We start from the raw sequence: 16,443 nt of genomic DNA, 5'->3' as shown, positions 1-16,443 counted from the left end.
AGATTCAAACTTAAATTTAGGTATTACGTTTCATCATGTTTGCATAATTGTATATTATGGATGTTTGTCTAGTATAAATAATCCTCCAATGAGGTTTCAAATGCTTAAAAGAAAAAAAAAAAGAAATTGTGGAGATTTATCCTGGAAAGGAAAATCTAAATATGATTAATGTTGATTTGTGACAGCTGCTATTCCTTCTATTATAATTATTTATAATGTCCTTTTATGGAGTTATCATCGTCACAATAAACATTTCTTCTACTACTACAATCTTTTACTTCCTGTCCTCCGAAGGACACGCAATTCCAATTATTCGCGCAAGAATTGATGTACAATTATTTGAATGAATCATTACTTCCAGGTGAATATTTATTTATTACTGAAAGGAAAAATTTCTAATTACACTATTACATAATTTGAAAATATTGAAAAACTGTGATCGTAATATTGATAATTTTGATGTATATTATCGAACTTTTAAATATATTCAACATACTTTTTGAATGTTGTAAAATTCATAAAACAGAATTTGTTGTCAAACGTTAATTTCTTAGCAGGATGATTTTGTGGTTTTAGTCAGTTTGTATAAAAGTCAGACAGTGAATTGGATACCCATATTATGATTATAGAGATTGAGGATATGGATGAAACTAATTAGGATCTCAGAGTTGGTAACATGTTAAGTAATAATCTTTTTTCTTTATTGAAATAGTGTTTCTTTTGAATTTCCTTTTTCGATTACTAAGCGACAGTTGATTGATGGTTACCATTTTTTGTATTAAGAAATGAAGGCAGTTGTTACTCACTGTAATGTAAATAACTGTTTTCCTTTATCTGTTGCAAATCAAAAGGTAGATTTCGAAACAACGAAAAATTGAAATAATTTTATAACATAAAAGTACTGCAGAATACTACTTAAGCCATATCAGTATGAAAATCAATACATCAAGGATCAACAAGAGTAACAGGAGCACCTCTAGCCAAGTAAAAGTGAAACACGGAAAAGTAATTCACGTTTCTCGGATACAGTTATGAGAGAAATGTATAATATTCATACTCAGGATAAATGTACTCATCGATGTACAGAGCGCTTTTGGGAAAAACTGTGAAAAGAATTTTCTTCTATAAAACTGTATTTTTTATAAGGTCGAACACTGGAATATCAACTTCCGAAGCGCGTATTTCGCTTTCGAACAGCTGACAGCTGAGCAGGTAGCCCATTCTCTAGTGTCCGGGATCAGCGTCCGACCAGAGACACGCGAAAAGACAAGGATGCACATCTGCCAAGTTTTGAGGACGACGAGCCATTTATAGGTTTAAATTACTAGACAGATGTGCATTCTTGTCTTTTCACGTTTCTCTTTGTCCGGCCACTGATCTAGAATTTGTTTAGCTTCTCAGCTGTTCGAAAGCGAAACACGCGTTTCGGAAATTGATATTACAATTTTTAATTGCTTATATCTCAAAAACGAAGCCACAGATTGTGCCAATGTGCTGTCGCCGTGCTTGTTCATAATCACCGTTCGAATGTAATTAATAACCAACACTCTCGCGATTCAGCTCGCGCTTTACGCGCGCCCTAATTGGACAGTATTTTTCGATAATAATCCAAAAATGAATCTTCAACCAACATTTCGGTAAAAGAAAAAGTTGTTCGGGGTCACTCCAGCAACCGCCCATTTCCGGAAGTATCGGGAGTTACGGGACACCCTGTATACGTTTTGTAAGTTTGGGTCACGATTGATCCAGGCTCCGCTGTTCAAGGGCTAAGAGGTTTTTTTTGGAGTCGTTGATATGAAGTATAATATATGGTCATTGAACAAATAAAAATTGATATCAAAATAATTACCTCCGCTCACGACCACTTCCTTAGCCACAGAAACACGATGAACCTTTCCATCATGAACGAATTCCACACCCACTGCCCTTTTATTATTATCGAAAAGGATTCTGGTGGCTGTTGAATTCAGCATTACATGTAAATTTCGACGATTCCTGGCAGGGCGTAGAAATGCTCGAGCTGTTGAAAGTCTTGAACCATTCCTCGAAGTTGTTTGGGCTATGGCGAATCCTGCGTGAGTCCTTCCATTGAGGTCCGCGGCACCATATCCTATAAACAATCAATGTAACGATTCTTATTAATGTAAGTTCGTAGAATTTAATTATTTAGCAAATTAGGAGAATTATCTCTTATTATTTGGACATTTCTAATAAGGAGAGCCCATTGGCGTAACGTGGACCTTTTCCTGGGATAGGTTAAATCCTTTAGAAAATTTAAATTTGGAATTTTGAAATATATTAATTTTTACGATCTAGAATTTTGAAATTGCGAAATTTTGATATTTTTAAATTTTAGAATTTTGGAACTTTTTAAAAGAATACTAATGGTCCACATTTTTAGGGTGCCCAGGCCCATCCTGGCCCCTATTTATTGTTAGTTACACTAATGGGAAAGCCTGGAATATAATTCCTCGATGATTTAAATAACATTTTACGTAAACGTAATTGTAATTATAATTTCAGCTGCAAATACCTAGCTAATTTTAAAGAAAAGAATTTCAATAAATAGTTCTACAGAAAAATAATTTTGTTTTATGCATCTAATTCGATGGGTAATTATAAAATTTCATATTTTACATAATGGAACATAACAATATTATTCTTAAATTTTATTTTAAATTTCAAGCTTCGTTAAAAAGGTTAAATGAAAACAAGTTTGATTTCGAGTTACGTAAAGAGATAATGACCTCGTTAGTTTCAGTTTTCAATGACAGCAACAATAATTTACCTTTTGTTATCAATCATTCAAATTCTTTTTTCTGTATTGGAATTCAGAATATGTACATAGATTTTGCTAGAAAAGCAAATCGTAACAAGATTGTACCTGTTCATCCAGGATCAAATTACAACTAGTAATTATCGAATAATTCAGCAACGACGGAAAGCTACCGGTGAAAATAATGTCGCAATTAGGTAAGTATTATAGTAGCCGTAAGCAACGATCGCGTAACACATTGCTCGATGGACGTCGTCGAAACGGGTCATTAGACTCGCACAAGTATGTAATAACAACGAAATACAGAAGAAACAAGTTCTTCGTGATTATGTAATAACAAGTTTCAGGACACTTAAGTAGATCGTCGCGTTGTTACCCCTTTTTATACATTACCGTTTCCATAAACATTTCTCGGAGGAATTACTTTTTGACAAGCAGTGAAATTCAATAAACTTAAAAATAATAAATACAGTGTATTTAATTCCTTAGGTACAGTATTAAGTATGGTAGGCTTCCCCAGGGTAACTTGCGATGTCCTGGGGGACGCCCGCCCCCCTCGATTCCCTCGAGAGGGTCCCATATACAGGGTGGTCCCAGAATCGTAGTACAAATGGAGTCAGGCTGATTTTATGGCTTTAAATACGACAAAAATCAAGAATAACGCAATTACATGGGAAGCTTCGTTTTCGAGAAAGGCGCATTTCAAAATCAGTTTAGGTACACGTGTACCTAATTAATAACACTGTCCAACAGTGAATTGATATACTGATTTCCACTAGGCGATTTTTATAGTGTTTTGTACGCTGATTATGAATCAAACCGGTTGCAAACCTGCAAACCGGTTTCCTCCTATACGTACAGTTTTTGAGAAATTTGATTTCGAAAAAGAAACATATTTTTCAGATTTAAACAAATTTTCTGACGTAACCATAACAGATACTAAAATTTTGTTTACACTATAAGATTTTGTAGACTTTCTTGAATACAACAATATCTATCTTTAATACATTATAAATCTTTAAGTACGTTTAAACAATCATTGAACGCGGAGGAACCCCGATTTGGCCCTCAATTTTTTAGCATACTTTTCTATTTATCTGAAAAGGTAGACGTCCAGTGTAAAATCGAATTATACCACGCGACAAAGCAGACTTTCGTCTTGAAAAAACACTCGGAGAAAGTTGCAACGTTGATTTTTTTTTTATAAGCAAAGTAGCAGAAAGCTTCGGGTAAACGAAGTACGTAAATACCGACTACTGGCACTGGTGTTTTGCATCAGGACAGTTACTCGGCGCGGTAATTATGCGCGCAATTATGCCAGCTTACTTCAATGAGAAATTTATTATTATTATTATTAGTATTATTTGTTGCTATACTATTAGTATCTCTGTTAGTTATGAACTATTTTATATATATTTTTAAAATGTTTGTCTGATATTTTGTGTAAAAAAATTACAGCTTATTAAAAAAAATCATTTAATGGTACTTATATATAATTTATTCTTAACATGAACATCTTGTGTTCACCGAACTAAATTAAAATGTTCTCACAGTCGCAGTTTGTGATCCTGCCTTTCCTATTTATATTGCAAAGTTATTGATAAATAACAAATATACCAGTAGCACAGCAATAAATAATAATAATAATAATAATAATAATAATAAATTTCACATTAAAGTAAGCTACAATTGCGCGCTTAAAGCAACTGAATCGCGGTAGTATATACAGGCAAGACGTCGAGCAACCCTCCTCACGCAGAGCACCACTGTCGCTATTTTAACTTTTTGCGAGGTTGTTTCAAGATAAAACTCTGCTCTATCGCGTGGTATAATTCGATTTTACGCTGGACGTCTACTTTTTCAGATAAATTTAAAAATATCCTAAAAAATTCAATGATTGCTTAAACATACTTAAACATTTATAATGTATTAAAGATGGATAACGGTGTATAGTATGTAGCTTTCTATTCTGCTGGGCATCGGAACGTGAAAAAAAAGTTAAAATTTGTTGGACAGTGTAACCGATGTTACGGATTATTTTTCATTGTTTTTTTATTTTGATTTCTGAGAAAACGCGAAAACAGTAGTTTATTCTGAAGACATTGTAAGTCTTGAACATTTAAAACGACTATTTGAAAACAAAATTTAGTTCGAAGAGTATAACTTTGCATACGAGAAAATGGTTAACATTTTCAACAATATTTTGCTTAAAAAATGTAAATTAAGCTCAACGAACAATACAGTGGTTACCCTATTATCTTTATTTATTACGTATAATGTGTAAAAACAGTCACTACAGCGTTCTATAGTGAAATCCGTAACATGGGTTATGAGTTCAGTCAGACGCATACTTAAATTGATTTTCAAATGCAATTTTCTCGAAAACGAGGCTTTCACGTAATTTTGTTATTCTTGATTTTCGAGCAATTTGATATTCTTGCTTCAGCAATATTCTTGATTTTAAGCAATAGAATTATCCTGACGTCGTTAGTATCATGAATTTCGGACCACTCTGTATAATACAGGTCCCATGTAAGTACATATATAGGTCTAGGGTCTACTAGCACTTGCGCATTGAATGTAAAATGAATAAAATTAGGTCCTATAGTGCTCCCGTATTTAATCTTTTTCAAATCGAATAATTGAATAAATGTACGTAATATATATACGAAGAAGGAAATAAAATGTACATACCGAGTTCTTTTCCAGCTTCGAGGATAGCGTAACTTAAAGGTGGATGATAAGGGAACTGAGTGACTGTAAGCGGTCCACCAACACCATGATAACCATAATCCATAGTGTTTGCTTGAAGATTGTCTTCGCTTCTGATGAAATATGGAAGGACATCTTGATAAGACCATCCTATATTACCAAGCCTGGCCCAGTCGTCGTAATCCTTTCGTGAGCCTCTCATGTACATCATTCCATTCATAACGCTCGTTCCACCCAGCACCTGAATAATATTTATATACAAAATTTTATTACATTATTACATATAACAAGTAAATAGCATATAAGTTTTTAAATGGAAGAGTTTTATATGTTGGAAGAATAATTTTCAAGACAACGTAAAATTTATCAAAGGAAATTAATGTGAAATAAAAAATTAAATTAAAATTGGGAGTCTCCATGGTCCGCTGTTCAAGGGTTAATTTCCTTTGCTCCACATGGTTTTTACATTTTATGTATTCTGAATATTTTATAAAATATTGTAATTGCTTATTATAATAGAACACACGAGTGTGTAGATGTAGATAATTAACTGCTAGTATTTTCAATTCTTTTTTCAGAGACATAAATTTAAAAAATTTCTTAAAATTTGAATCAGAATTTATGATGGTAGGTCTTATGTTGGTTTTGTTTTGTCTGATGACATTTTTTTCTACCTCTTTTTTAATCATTTATTACTGTTAATTTAAATGTGAAATTGAAATCAGTCAATGTATCCATAAATAACAAAACACACAAAATATATACCTTTCCCCTGGGCCAGTAGCATTTTCTATCATCTTTATTCAAACACGCTCCTTCTTCACTTTCAGTATTATACTGCCAGTCAATGTCAGTTCCAATGAAATTAAAAAAAAACGAGGGTATTTGAGTTCCAGTAGGTTCATCTAAGCCAGCTTCTAATAGTAACACTGAAAACCTTGATTCTTCTGATAACCTTGCTGCTGCTGTCGCTCCTGCACTCCCTCCTCCTATTACCACGAAGTCGTACCTAAACATAAATGCAAAGAACAATAATTTTAACACTTTACGTGTTGTATTCACTTCCATTTTAATTTTGGGTGCCAGAAAATTTTTATAAAAATATGTCATCTATTTTATAGTAAGAACAATCTCACTTAACTAATTACAAATAATTTTGTTCATTAACAGCTAACAGCTTGTTTAACAGAAAAAGATAAATATTACAAAAACAATATATTAGATTCATTATCACTCGAAGGAATTTTCTGTGATTTTAACTTGGCACTTGGAAAGTTAATTTCAATTTTTATAGATGAAAAATCACGGAAAGAATTTATTAATAAATAAGATAAAATAAATAAGATAAAAAAAATGTGCATTGGCATAACTAGATAGGGGTCAAGGTGGGTCTGGCTTCTCCCCTCGAAAATATGGATCTTTACTATTGTATAAAATTCTAAAATTACAAAATGTCCAAAGGATCTTCCCCCCCCCCCCCCCCCCCCCCCCCCCCTCCCCCAAGAAGGTCCAAATTATGCCAATAGAAATGTACAGCAAAATTGAGAATTGATAATTCCTTTTAAAACAGAGGAATTGAAGTGACAAAGACTGTAAATGTCAACTTCTCTGCAATAGAAAGAAACTTCTAGTTTCCCTGACTAATAAAGAAAAGATAGGATTTAATAACACTTTGTCCATTTTTAGATGAAGAAAAAGTACATTTTAACAAAAACTTATACAGTTAATAATGACAGTAGAATTAATAATTTTCATTTTAGGATTTAATTACAAAATTCTTTGTGATTGCATTTATGTTTAACTTTATATTTTATAATATGTTGATGTAATTGTTTTTATTTTTCATATGGAGGGTTCTGAGGAGGATATTAAACAGTGTACAGAAAATATAGTATACAAATAAATCAATTTAAAGTTTATAGCATTCAAGTGATAAACGATCTAAGTGTCAAAATAAACAAACATGTGTTTCTTGCTTCTATTTTCACTTTAAACACCTCCATATGTATATTGTACACTATCAAGTTCAAAAATACTGGATAATAAGGACAAAAAAATCTTAAATAGTGTAACAGTGTGCATATTTCGAAACCATTCATTAGATATGCAACTATTTAATACAAGCATGTTGCGAATTAGAAACTGGGTTAGAGAAGTCCTAGGTAAAGGCAAGCGAAAGGTGGATTTCTCAGGAGTTCGTTGGGGAAGCTCACACCAAGTGGTAATGGTATTTTGAATGCCACGAGGTGCATACAACTGTGTGCACTCTGTGAAATGTACACTTGCCTCGTTGAGGGACGACAACTTACTTTTATGTGCTGAAATATGAGCCTGAACGGCGAGTGTCTTTTATCGCAAGTTTCGTCAACTATTTAACACGGCGGAACTGATGAAACTTTTAATAGCTGTCCCATAAAGATGAATATCATTGTGTTTCGATCTTTTTTACTTCAATTTATCGACTTGAATTCCTTGAAATTAACAAATTGGCCGCGATGGAAGTCATTGGTGATTGATGTCTTAAATTTTATATATTCGAATAATTAATAATAAAAAAAGGAATACTTTAAGGTTTCAAATTTTAACTTTTCAATTAACTACCTTATATTGTTACTATAATAATAATTCTATTTAAAGTAATATTTTCCTTTTACTAGGGGGTATGCGGGTACCCGAAAATTCGGGTACTCGAACCCCGAGTTTAGGTTAGGTAATGACCGGATTCAGGACCGATTCGATTCGACTCAGCTTGGCTCGGGATTCGGAAAGGTTGTCCGGCACATACAGTTTGGGTACCCATCATCTCAGGACTCGAATGTCCTGAAAGTGTTTTTATATGTTATCGTGTATAATCGGAGATATTTGAGTTTCGGGTTTCAAGTTGAGCTCAGGTTCCGAAAAGAGTTTGAATCCTGAGTTGCTCAGGGCCCTGAAATTACAAGTACTCGAACAAATTTTTAGAGTCCTACTCAAACACGAAAAAAGTTTCTAGCCAGATCCCGACCCGAATTTTCGAGTACCCGTACATTATTATCTTTTACTTATTCAAGTATGGTTAACTTTCTGTGCCAGTCCCCGATGATCTCCATGCTAATTACCGTGTTAAGTGACGAATAATTAAATTAATGAATTGTACATGAGGTGAATGATTTTTACAGTCAAAGTGCATCGTAACAAAAGGTTTAATAGCCGATGCGGTTGCTTCAGACTGCATCCGGCATAAGTGTAAGTGCAGATGCACCAGCCAGATGTGATGCAACGGCAGAGAATTATTGGAACAATGGAACATGGGCTATTACGCGTGGATACACACACGCAACAATTTCACGGATAAGGCATGCATGGATGCTCGCTTTCCAAGAGAAGCAACGGAACACTTTTTTACGACGACGTTGTTATGTGAACCGTGTCCGCGACAATTAAGACCATGTTTAGCGACGATGTCGTTCTAGAAGGCGAACGGGTCGTTGCTCAAGGAAGTTTATTGGTTCGCTGAGATTCTTCCGGTATTTCCGACACGTTTCGTTGCTTCGGCGACGTTTTCAGAAGATTATGCGCACGAATAGGGAACAGGAAGAATTTATCGAGCATGTGCGGAAGAATTGAAGATCAGATGGGAAATTGAGATGGGTTTTAAACGAGGAATGTTTAGAATTTTTTTCAAAGAAAGAGGTTTAAGGAATTTGATGCCTTGTTAAAAATTTATATAGTACTCTAATGCTAAAAGTTTAGTTACTTATTTTATTAACATTTTATTTATCACTACACTCCGCAAAACAATTAAGGGATCACCTCTATGAACTCGAAAAATAGGACGAAATTCAGATGGTTATAACTTTGAGAAAAATGGTCGAATCGATATCGCGGAAAGATCATTTGAAGCTGTGAAATCTCTATTTTCAGATCCTCTTTTAAGATTTTAGCTATGTTGAATTTTATAAAAGTTATAGTGATATAAGTAGCACTTCGAAAATTTTTAAAATTTTTGTTCAACTTTGTAATGTTGCATGGCACTAACAAAATTTTTTTAGCAAGTTGCATTTGTACCAGTCGAAAGCGACTACCTTCCTATGTAAAATCAGTATTTTTTGGTTATTGTATGATTTTTTTTGGTTGAGTTATTTAATTTTGAAGTAAAAGTCGTCCTTTTGACTTTAACTGCTCCTAGAAAGCAGATTTTTCTTTTTAAGTTGCGTCTCTTGCTTTTTCATTTTGATGAACATTTTGATGTACCAGGTCTTTTTAGCGACATGCTTCAAAACCGCACAATTACCATTTTATCTTTAACTCGCTGTATCTCGGCATAGGATAGTCGTAGCATCATGGTTTTAAGATCATTTTAAAGCAGAGAATTTGCCGATTCGATTGAGCTTCGAGCGAATGCACTGTGATAATCTTTTACCCATGGCCACTAACAAATGACCGAAAACAATTCTTCGAATTGACAGTTCATCGAAAATTGATAATACGCTTATCACATTATATAAATTGTATCTGGTCATGACCTAAATATAACCTCACCGAAATTGGGATAACCGAAGTTAGCTCTTCCGGTGTGTACTCTTAAGAGGTACCGGTATATACATGTAATGTCGAATTAACTTTGGTCTTTGCAACTTCGGTAGCCTGAGGGATGTTTTATACTTTGGTTTACGGACCGTTTACCGAATACCAATGACAATTTACCGAAGACAATTCATCGAATGGACATTTCACCGTATACCGATTCACCAAATGCCACTTCACCGAACGCACATTTCACCAAATGCCACTTCACCGAACGCACATTTCACCGAATGAGACAATTCATCGAATGTTTTTGATCTTATTTTATGTATTTGAGTCTACTTGCCTTTTTTTATTCTGATTCTAGTTTGTTTAATATCGTCTTTTTTACATCTACAATTCGTTTCTAACTTTTTATTTTTCTTTTCTTTTATTACTTCTTCATAAATTAACTTATTTCTTTTATCCTTAGTATGTAAGTATGAAATTAAAGTTGAAATACATATTTTGCAGTGAAAAAATTCTTACCACTGCATAAACATAATCAATTTTTTTTTAATGTCTACTGCTATTGTATTTATTTACTACAGATTTCGGTGAGCTTGTCGATGAGGCCCTCCCCCTGCGATTTTGATGATTTTGAAATATGTTGTAAAATTTGTCATTTTAAGCAACTTTTTTCCTCTAAGCTATATGTCGGACTCGATTGGTTTGCGAGATATTCGCGAAAGAATATTGTTACTACTACAGCGAATTCTGTCTATATGTATACGCTCGTGACCATGTGTGCACCTGCTCTCTTGCCTACCGTTTCTGTAAGCAACAGCATGTGGTCCGGCTCTTAATCATACAACGGGTGAGCTGAAAAATCAAATTATAACATTTGACTTCCGTGGCCGGCGAGCTATTAATATTAATCATATTAAATTAAGTAACAGAAAAATAAAATACCGCCAACATTAGCTTTAATCGATGTGGTATATAATGTTTTTCGTTACTTACATGTCCAGATTAGGTTAGGTTAGACTATATTAATATTCCAATGTCCGCACAAGTCCAGTGTCAAAATTATTGAAATTAGTTAAATTTAGTTTTAAACTCACCAGTTATATGAATGGTAGTCGGGCCATGTGGTGCTGTTGATAGAAACACTAGAGAAGCGAGGGTGGCTTGGCGATGCACACTCAGCCGCGGACATATACGTGCAGGCGAAATTCAATGCTATATGTAGTACTCATAGTATTTTGCGAATCTCTCGCAAACTACTCGAGTCCGACATATAACTTAGAGGGAAAAAATTGCTTAAAATGACGAATTTTACAACATATTTAAAAATCATCAGAATTGGAGGGAGAGGACCTTATCTACAAGTTCACCCAGATTTCAATTGAACGTTCCTCAGGTCACCGAAATTACAATGACCAAGATTAATTTCCCCTTATTTGTTTTTGCTTTGCTTATAACAAGCCTGGGCTCCGAAGGATCCGCGGAATGCAAAATAAAATATAAAATATCCTTCAGGCGACCGAAATTGCAATGACCAAAATTAATTCGACATTATATGTATATATGTACCTGTAACGGTTAGGGATAGCGTTGGTGGGTAAAAATGACTTAGCCGTATACGTAGAGAATATATACAGGGTGTCCCGTAACGCATTTTCACCCTCTCAGGTGGTGGTAGGTGGGGTGATTCTGAACAACTTTTTCCTTTGCGATAAAGTGGTTTGAAGCTTCCTTTTTGAATTATTAAGCAAAAACACTGACCAATCCGAGCGCGTATAGCGCGCGGGCTCAGGGACGGCAGTGTCGGCTACGACAGCGGGGCTTGACGTAGGTCGCGAACAAACGGCTTGGCGCCTCGTTAGCATAGTACAATAAAAAAATTGAAGTAGTTAAACATTTTTTGTTGTTGTTAAAAAGGAATACGGAATCTAATCTTTTATCGCCTGTTATTATGTAAAAAAGGAAATTTTAAACATTCTAAATAAAAGATAAAAATAGTGGCCCAGTCCTATTGCCAAATCGTTTCTTTCAAGAAACTAAGAAATATTGTCCGAGCCGTAGCACGCTGCGGCATGCAACGAGGTAACGCCGGTATGCATCCAGTTCACCGAATGCCGTTCATCGAAAGACAATTCACCGAACATAAATCACCGAATGCTGATTCACCGAAAGATATGATTCATCGAAGGGACAAATCATCGATTGGGATAATATACCGAAAACAATTCCCCGTATTGACAATTCATCGAAAATTAATAATTGATAATACGCTTATGGTACCTTGCAGTTAAAAATATGTATTTAGAGTTTAATTTCACACTTAGGTTAGGGTTAGGGTTAGAGTGTGGGTAGTGCAGGCCACCGTGGGGATTTTAGAAGATGGGGTGTCTTGTAGAAGATTCCCCCACGAAAAAGAAAAGGTTAGGATCAAATTGTAAATGTAAAAAGATGTCATTAAACAAAATAAAATCAAAACAAAAAAGGCAAGTAGACTCAAAAATATAAAATAAGATCAAAAACATTCGATGAATTGTCTTATTCGGTAAAATCTGCGTTCGGTGAAGTGGCATTTGGTGAACAGGTATACGGTGAAATGTCCGTTCAATGAATTGTTCATTCGATAAATTGTCGGTAAACCGGCAACGCCTGCCTCTTCAAAAGGGTTCGGAACGGTGATACGATACGGGCGCTTGAAACAAGTGGATACCCGGCTTTAGGAGTACATACACACCAAAAGAGCTAAGTTCGGTTATCCCAATTTTGGTGAGGTTATATTTAGGTCATGACCAAATACAATTTATATATTGTGATAAGGAGTACCATAAGCGTATTATCAATTTTCGATGAACTGTCAATTCGGGGAACTGTTTTCGGCGAATTGTTTTAATCGGTGAATTGTCCCTTCGATGAACTGGCCTTCGATCATATCTTTCGGTGAATCAGCATTCGATGATTTGTGTTCGGCGAAATGTCTTTCGATGAATTCGGTGAATTGACTGGATACCTTATATTTTATTTTGTATACTGAGGATCCTTCGGAATGAACCTATAAAAAGCTTCCCGAAATACTTGAAAATAAGTCAGACATCTACTCATAAGTTGAATTCTCCATTATACTGCGAGAAGGGTATGTAATTCTGTAACGACTGGACGTTGGAAAGGAAACTTTAATATGATTTGACGGGGGATTCTGAAAGATCATACTGTTGTTTTTATCCGACTTCGAAAAGGAGGAGGATACTCAATTCGATCAGCATATTTTTTTTTTTTTTTTTTCATAAAAGAACTTTTTTATTATGCATAATCAACTGAAAGGTTTAGTTTCCAAGATATTCGTGAAAAACTATTGTTACTACTACATTGAATTCTACGTATGTCTACGTGCATTCTACTGCCTACTCTGGCGGTGTATAGGCCTGCATGCAGTCGCCTGTCTCTACTGTTTCTATACACATATCGCGTCGAACAAAAACCAGTACACAGGTAAGTCTTGATTAATGCTAGTTCACATAGTGCGATATTTGATTTAGTGCGAATTTTAAAATGATACTTGGTCGCTTTTAATGCGAACAAAAATTTAGTTACTGCGAAGCATCCGAGACTTTTTTTCGATCCAGACATGGATTGAAGCATGCAAGTTAATACAGACTTGGATAAAATACTGCGGGTTTATCATCACATATACGGAGATATATGTTTATGCTATTATAATTTATTAATATACGTATGAAAGGTATATTTCAAAATTTTGATCGTATATTTTCTTTAACTAACAAAATTCCTATATTTCAAGTATTCGAACAGTACGAATTCAAATAATGCGAACAATTTCTGGGATTTATTACTCGCACTAATCGAAACCTAACTGTACATATATAATAACTGTTGTTATTGCAAACTCCTATTCTTTAGCGCTACTCTGCAAGGAATGCACCGATCGCGATTAAACTTTTTACATCTCGTAGATCATTCCACGATGATCTCAATTGCAAAAATTTGTGGAATTTGTTATTGTTAATAATTATTGTTATAGCAAGAAACCTATTCGCTGGTGTTACTATGCAAGGAATGTATCGATCGCGATGAAAGCTTTTCAATCTAATAGGAGATATTTCCGCGATGAGCTCGCTTCCAAAAATGTATGGAATTCATTATTGTTAATAACTATTGTTATTGTAATTATCCAATAAGAACGGTAAACCACCTTATGGCATCTTACAAATACTGCTCGTTCCACTAAAAAGTGTGAAATAAAATAATTTTTAACAAATAAAAAAATTCGACTTCGAAATACACTAAAAAGTGTAAAATAATTTCTATTTCATTTATACCAGTATTCCACAGCTATTAATAAAATCTACTTAATCGTTAAATAGGATACTAAATACATTTCAACCTTTTCGGAGGAGGCATAAAATTAAAAATTTTTCTTCTATTCGGAAGATCCTAGTTCAGGGATTGGCAATCGATGACACGCCGATTACTGAATGACCCATTTGATAATTTGAAGTTAACAGTGCGAATTAACTACATGTATATTAAAAGTGCTGTCAATTTCTAATACAATCGTTATAATTATAAATGTTTCCAGCCGTACCTATAACGTACCGTTTCTTACGACATATTATTTATCAAGTTTGCCATACCGCAATCAAATCGTTATTGGCAGGAGCGTATATTCGGGTATTTTTAATTTTGCGTCTCCTTCGAAAAGGTTGAAATATATGTATTTAGTATCTTATTTAACGATTAAGTAGATTTTATTAATAGCTGTGGAATACTGGTATAAATGAAATAGAAATTATTTTACACTTTTTAGTGCATTTCTGTTCGAAATCGAGATTGAAATGACCACAATTTTCGTCGAGGAGACCGGTTCGGTTTGGAAAGATTGGCGGTAAGACGGAAAAATGAACGCACTCGTGATTACACAAAAACACAATATGGCTGAACTTTTCTTCAGGGACTCAAAAATTATGGCCTTTTTTTTTATCTTCTTGAAGTATTTAACGAGCAGAATCTAAAAATCCTAGTTTTAGGGCGCGGAATCCATCGGTTCAGAAGTTATGCGCGTGTAAAACTGAGCGCAGAAGAAGTAAAACTGCATAATATAACTGTGTTGATAATGCTCTTACCCAAACCCTAACAGGTTATGGGCCCAGAGTAACGAAAAACTTCCAATGAAACGAAGTAAGTTTAATTTTTTTTTTAAGGTTAAGATTTCCACGTGCACGTTGCGAAAATTATAAAAATGTCTTCCGGTGAATATAAAATTGAATTGTTATCGAGAGATAATTATGAATCATGGGCTATTCATATGAAAGCAATCCTAAGAAAAAAAAGGTTATGGAAATATGTAGATAGCTCGTTACCCAAACCGGAAAGAACTGCCGAAAATCACGCGATTCTCGACGCATGGATAGAGAAAGATGAAGACGGTAGGGCAGAAATAGAATTGGCTATCGCACAATTGCATGTGAAATTAGTAAAGAATTGTAAAACATCATGCCAAACATGGAATAAAGTTAAGGAAACCTATCAATCGTAGGGACCGACAAAAAAAGCCATGCTGCTAAAACAATTAATTACGACAAAAATGGACGAAGATAGCGACGTAAGGTTACACTTACGATAATTTTTTGATGTAGTTGATAAACTAGAGGACATGGAAATTCCCATTAACAATGATTTACTGGCCATAATGTTGCTGTATAGTTTACCAAAAAATTACGAGAATTTCAGGTGCGCAATTGAATCTTGCGATGAACTCCCAGCACCAAATACCCTAAGAATTAAAATAATTGAAGCAGGTGATGCACGCAAAGAAAATCCTTCAACTTGCGATATCCCCAATGCGAATGCAGTTTCTAATAAGGTACTACCAAAAGGTCATCAGTCAGGGTACCAAGGTAAGCCAAGATATTCCTACCGAAATCATCAAACCAACTCTTATCATAATGGCCAAAATAAGCCAAAATGCTACAAATGTAATAAGATAGGTCATAAATCATTCGAATGTAGATTTAAGGATAGATCTATGAAGAATAGACACAATAATGATATAGCAATGTTGACTACAGTAAATAGTATAGGTTGCGGAAAAGATTCATGGTGTTGCCTGGATAGTGGGAGCACAAGTAAATTGTGCAACAACCCAGATAAGTTAACAGATATGACAAGTTGCAGGTCAGAAAATTTAAAATTAGCAAATGGTGATTCAGTAAGCGTAACAGGTAGAGGAATGGCTCAAATAAAGATAAGGAATAAACATGTCAATAATGCTAAAGTCAATGATGTTTTATGCGCACCACAGTTGAGTATGAATTTGCTATCCGTGGGAAAGATAACAAGTAAAAATTTAGAAGTATTATTTCAAAGAGATAAAGCATTGATATTAAACCGTTGTACTGAAACCACAGAGAATTGGTGACTTATATTATATA

General features: G+C 34.4%; 1 protein-coding gene across 1 annotated transcript in view; it reads right to left on the bottom strand.

Moving 5' to 3' along the window:
- LOC117605817 (glucose dehydrogenase [FAD, quinone]) overlaps positions 1-16,443 on the bottom strand; it is a 67,731-nt gene that overhangs the window by 15,720 nt on the left and 35,568 nt on the right. Inside the window, exons 3-5 of the mRNA XM_034327548.2 lie at positions 6,254-6,497; positions 5,471-5,729; positions 1,850-2,110 (exon numbers count right to left, since the gene is read on the bottom strand). Of these exons, the coding sequence (XP_034183439.2) occupies positions 1,850-2,110; positions 5,471-5,729; positions 6,254-6,497 (764 nt within the window). The remainder of the gene's footprint in view (positions 1-1,849; positions 2,111-5,470; positions 5,730-6,253; positions 6,498-16,443) is intronic.

This window comes from Osmia lignaria, chromosome 2 (genome assembly GCF_051020975.1).
Source record: "Osmia lignaria lignaria isolate PbOS001 chromosome 2, iyOsmLign1, whole genome shotgun sequence".
NCBI classification, from domain to species: domain Eukaryota; kingdom Metazoa; phylum Arthropoda; class Insecta; order Hymenoptera; family Megachilidae; genus Osmia; species Osmia lignaria.
Note: the sequence above shows the minus strand (reverse complement) of the source record. Positions and strands in the feature narration are given on the sequence as shown.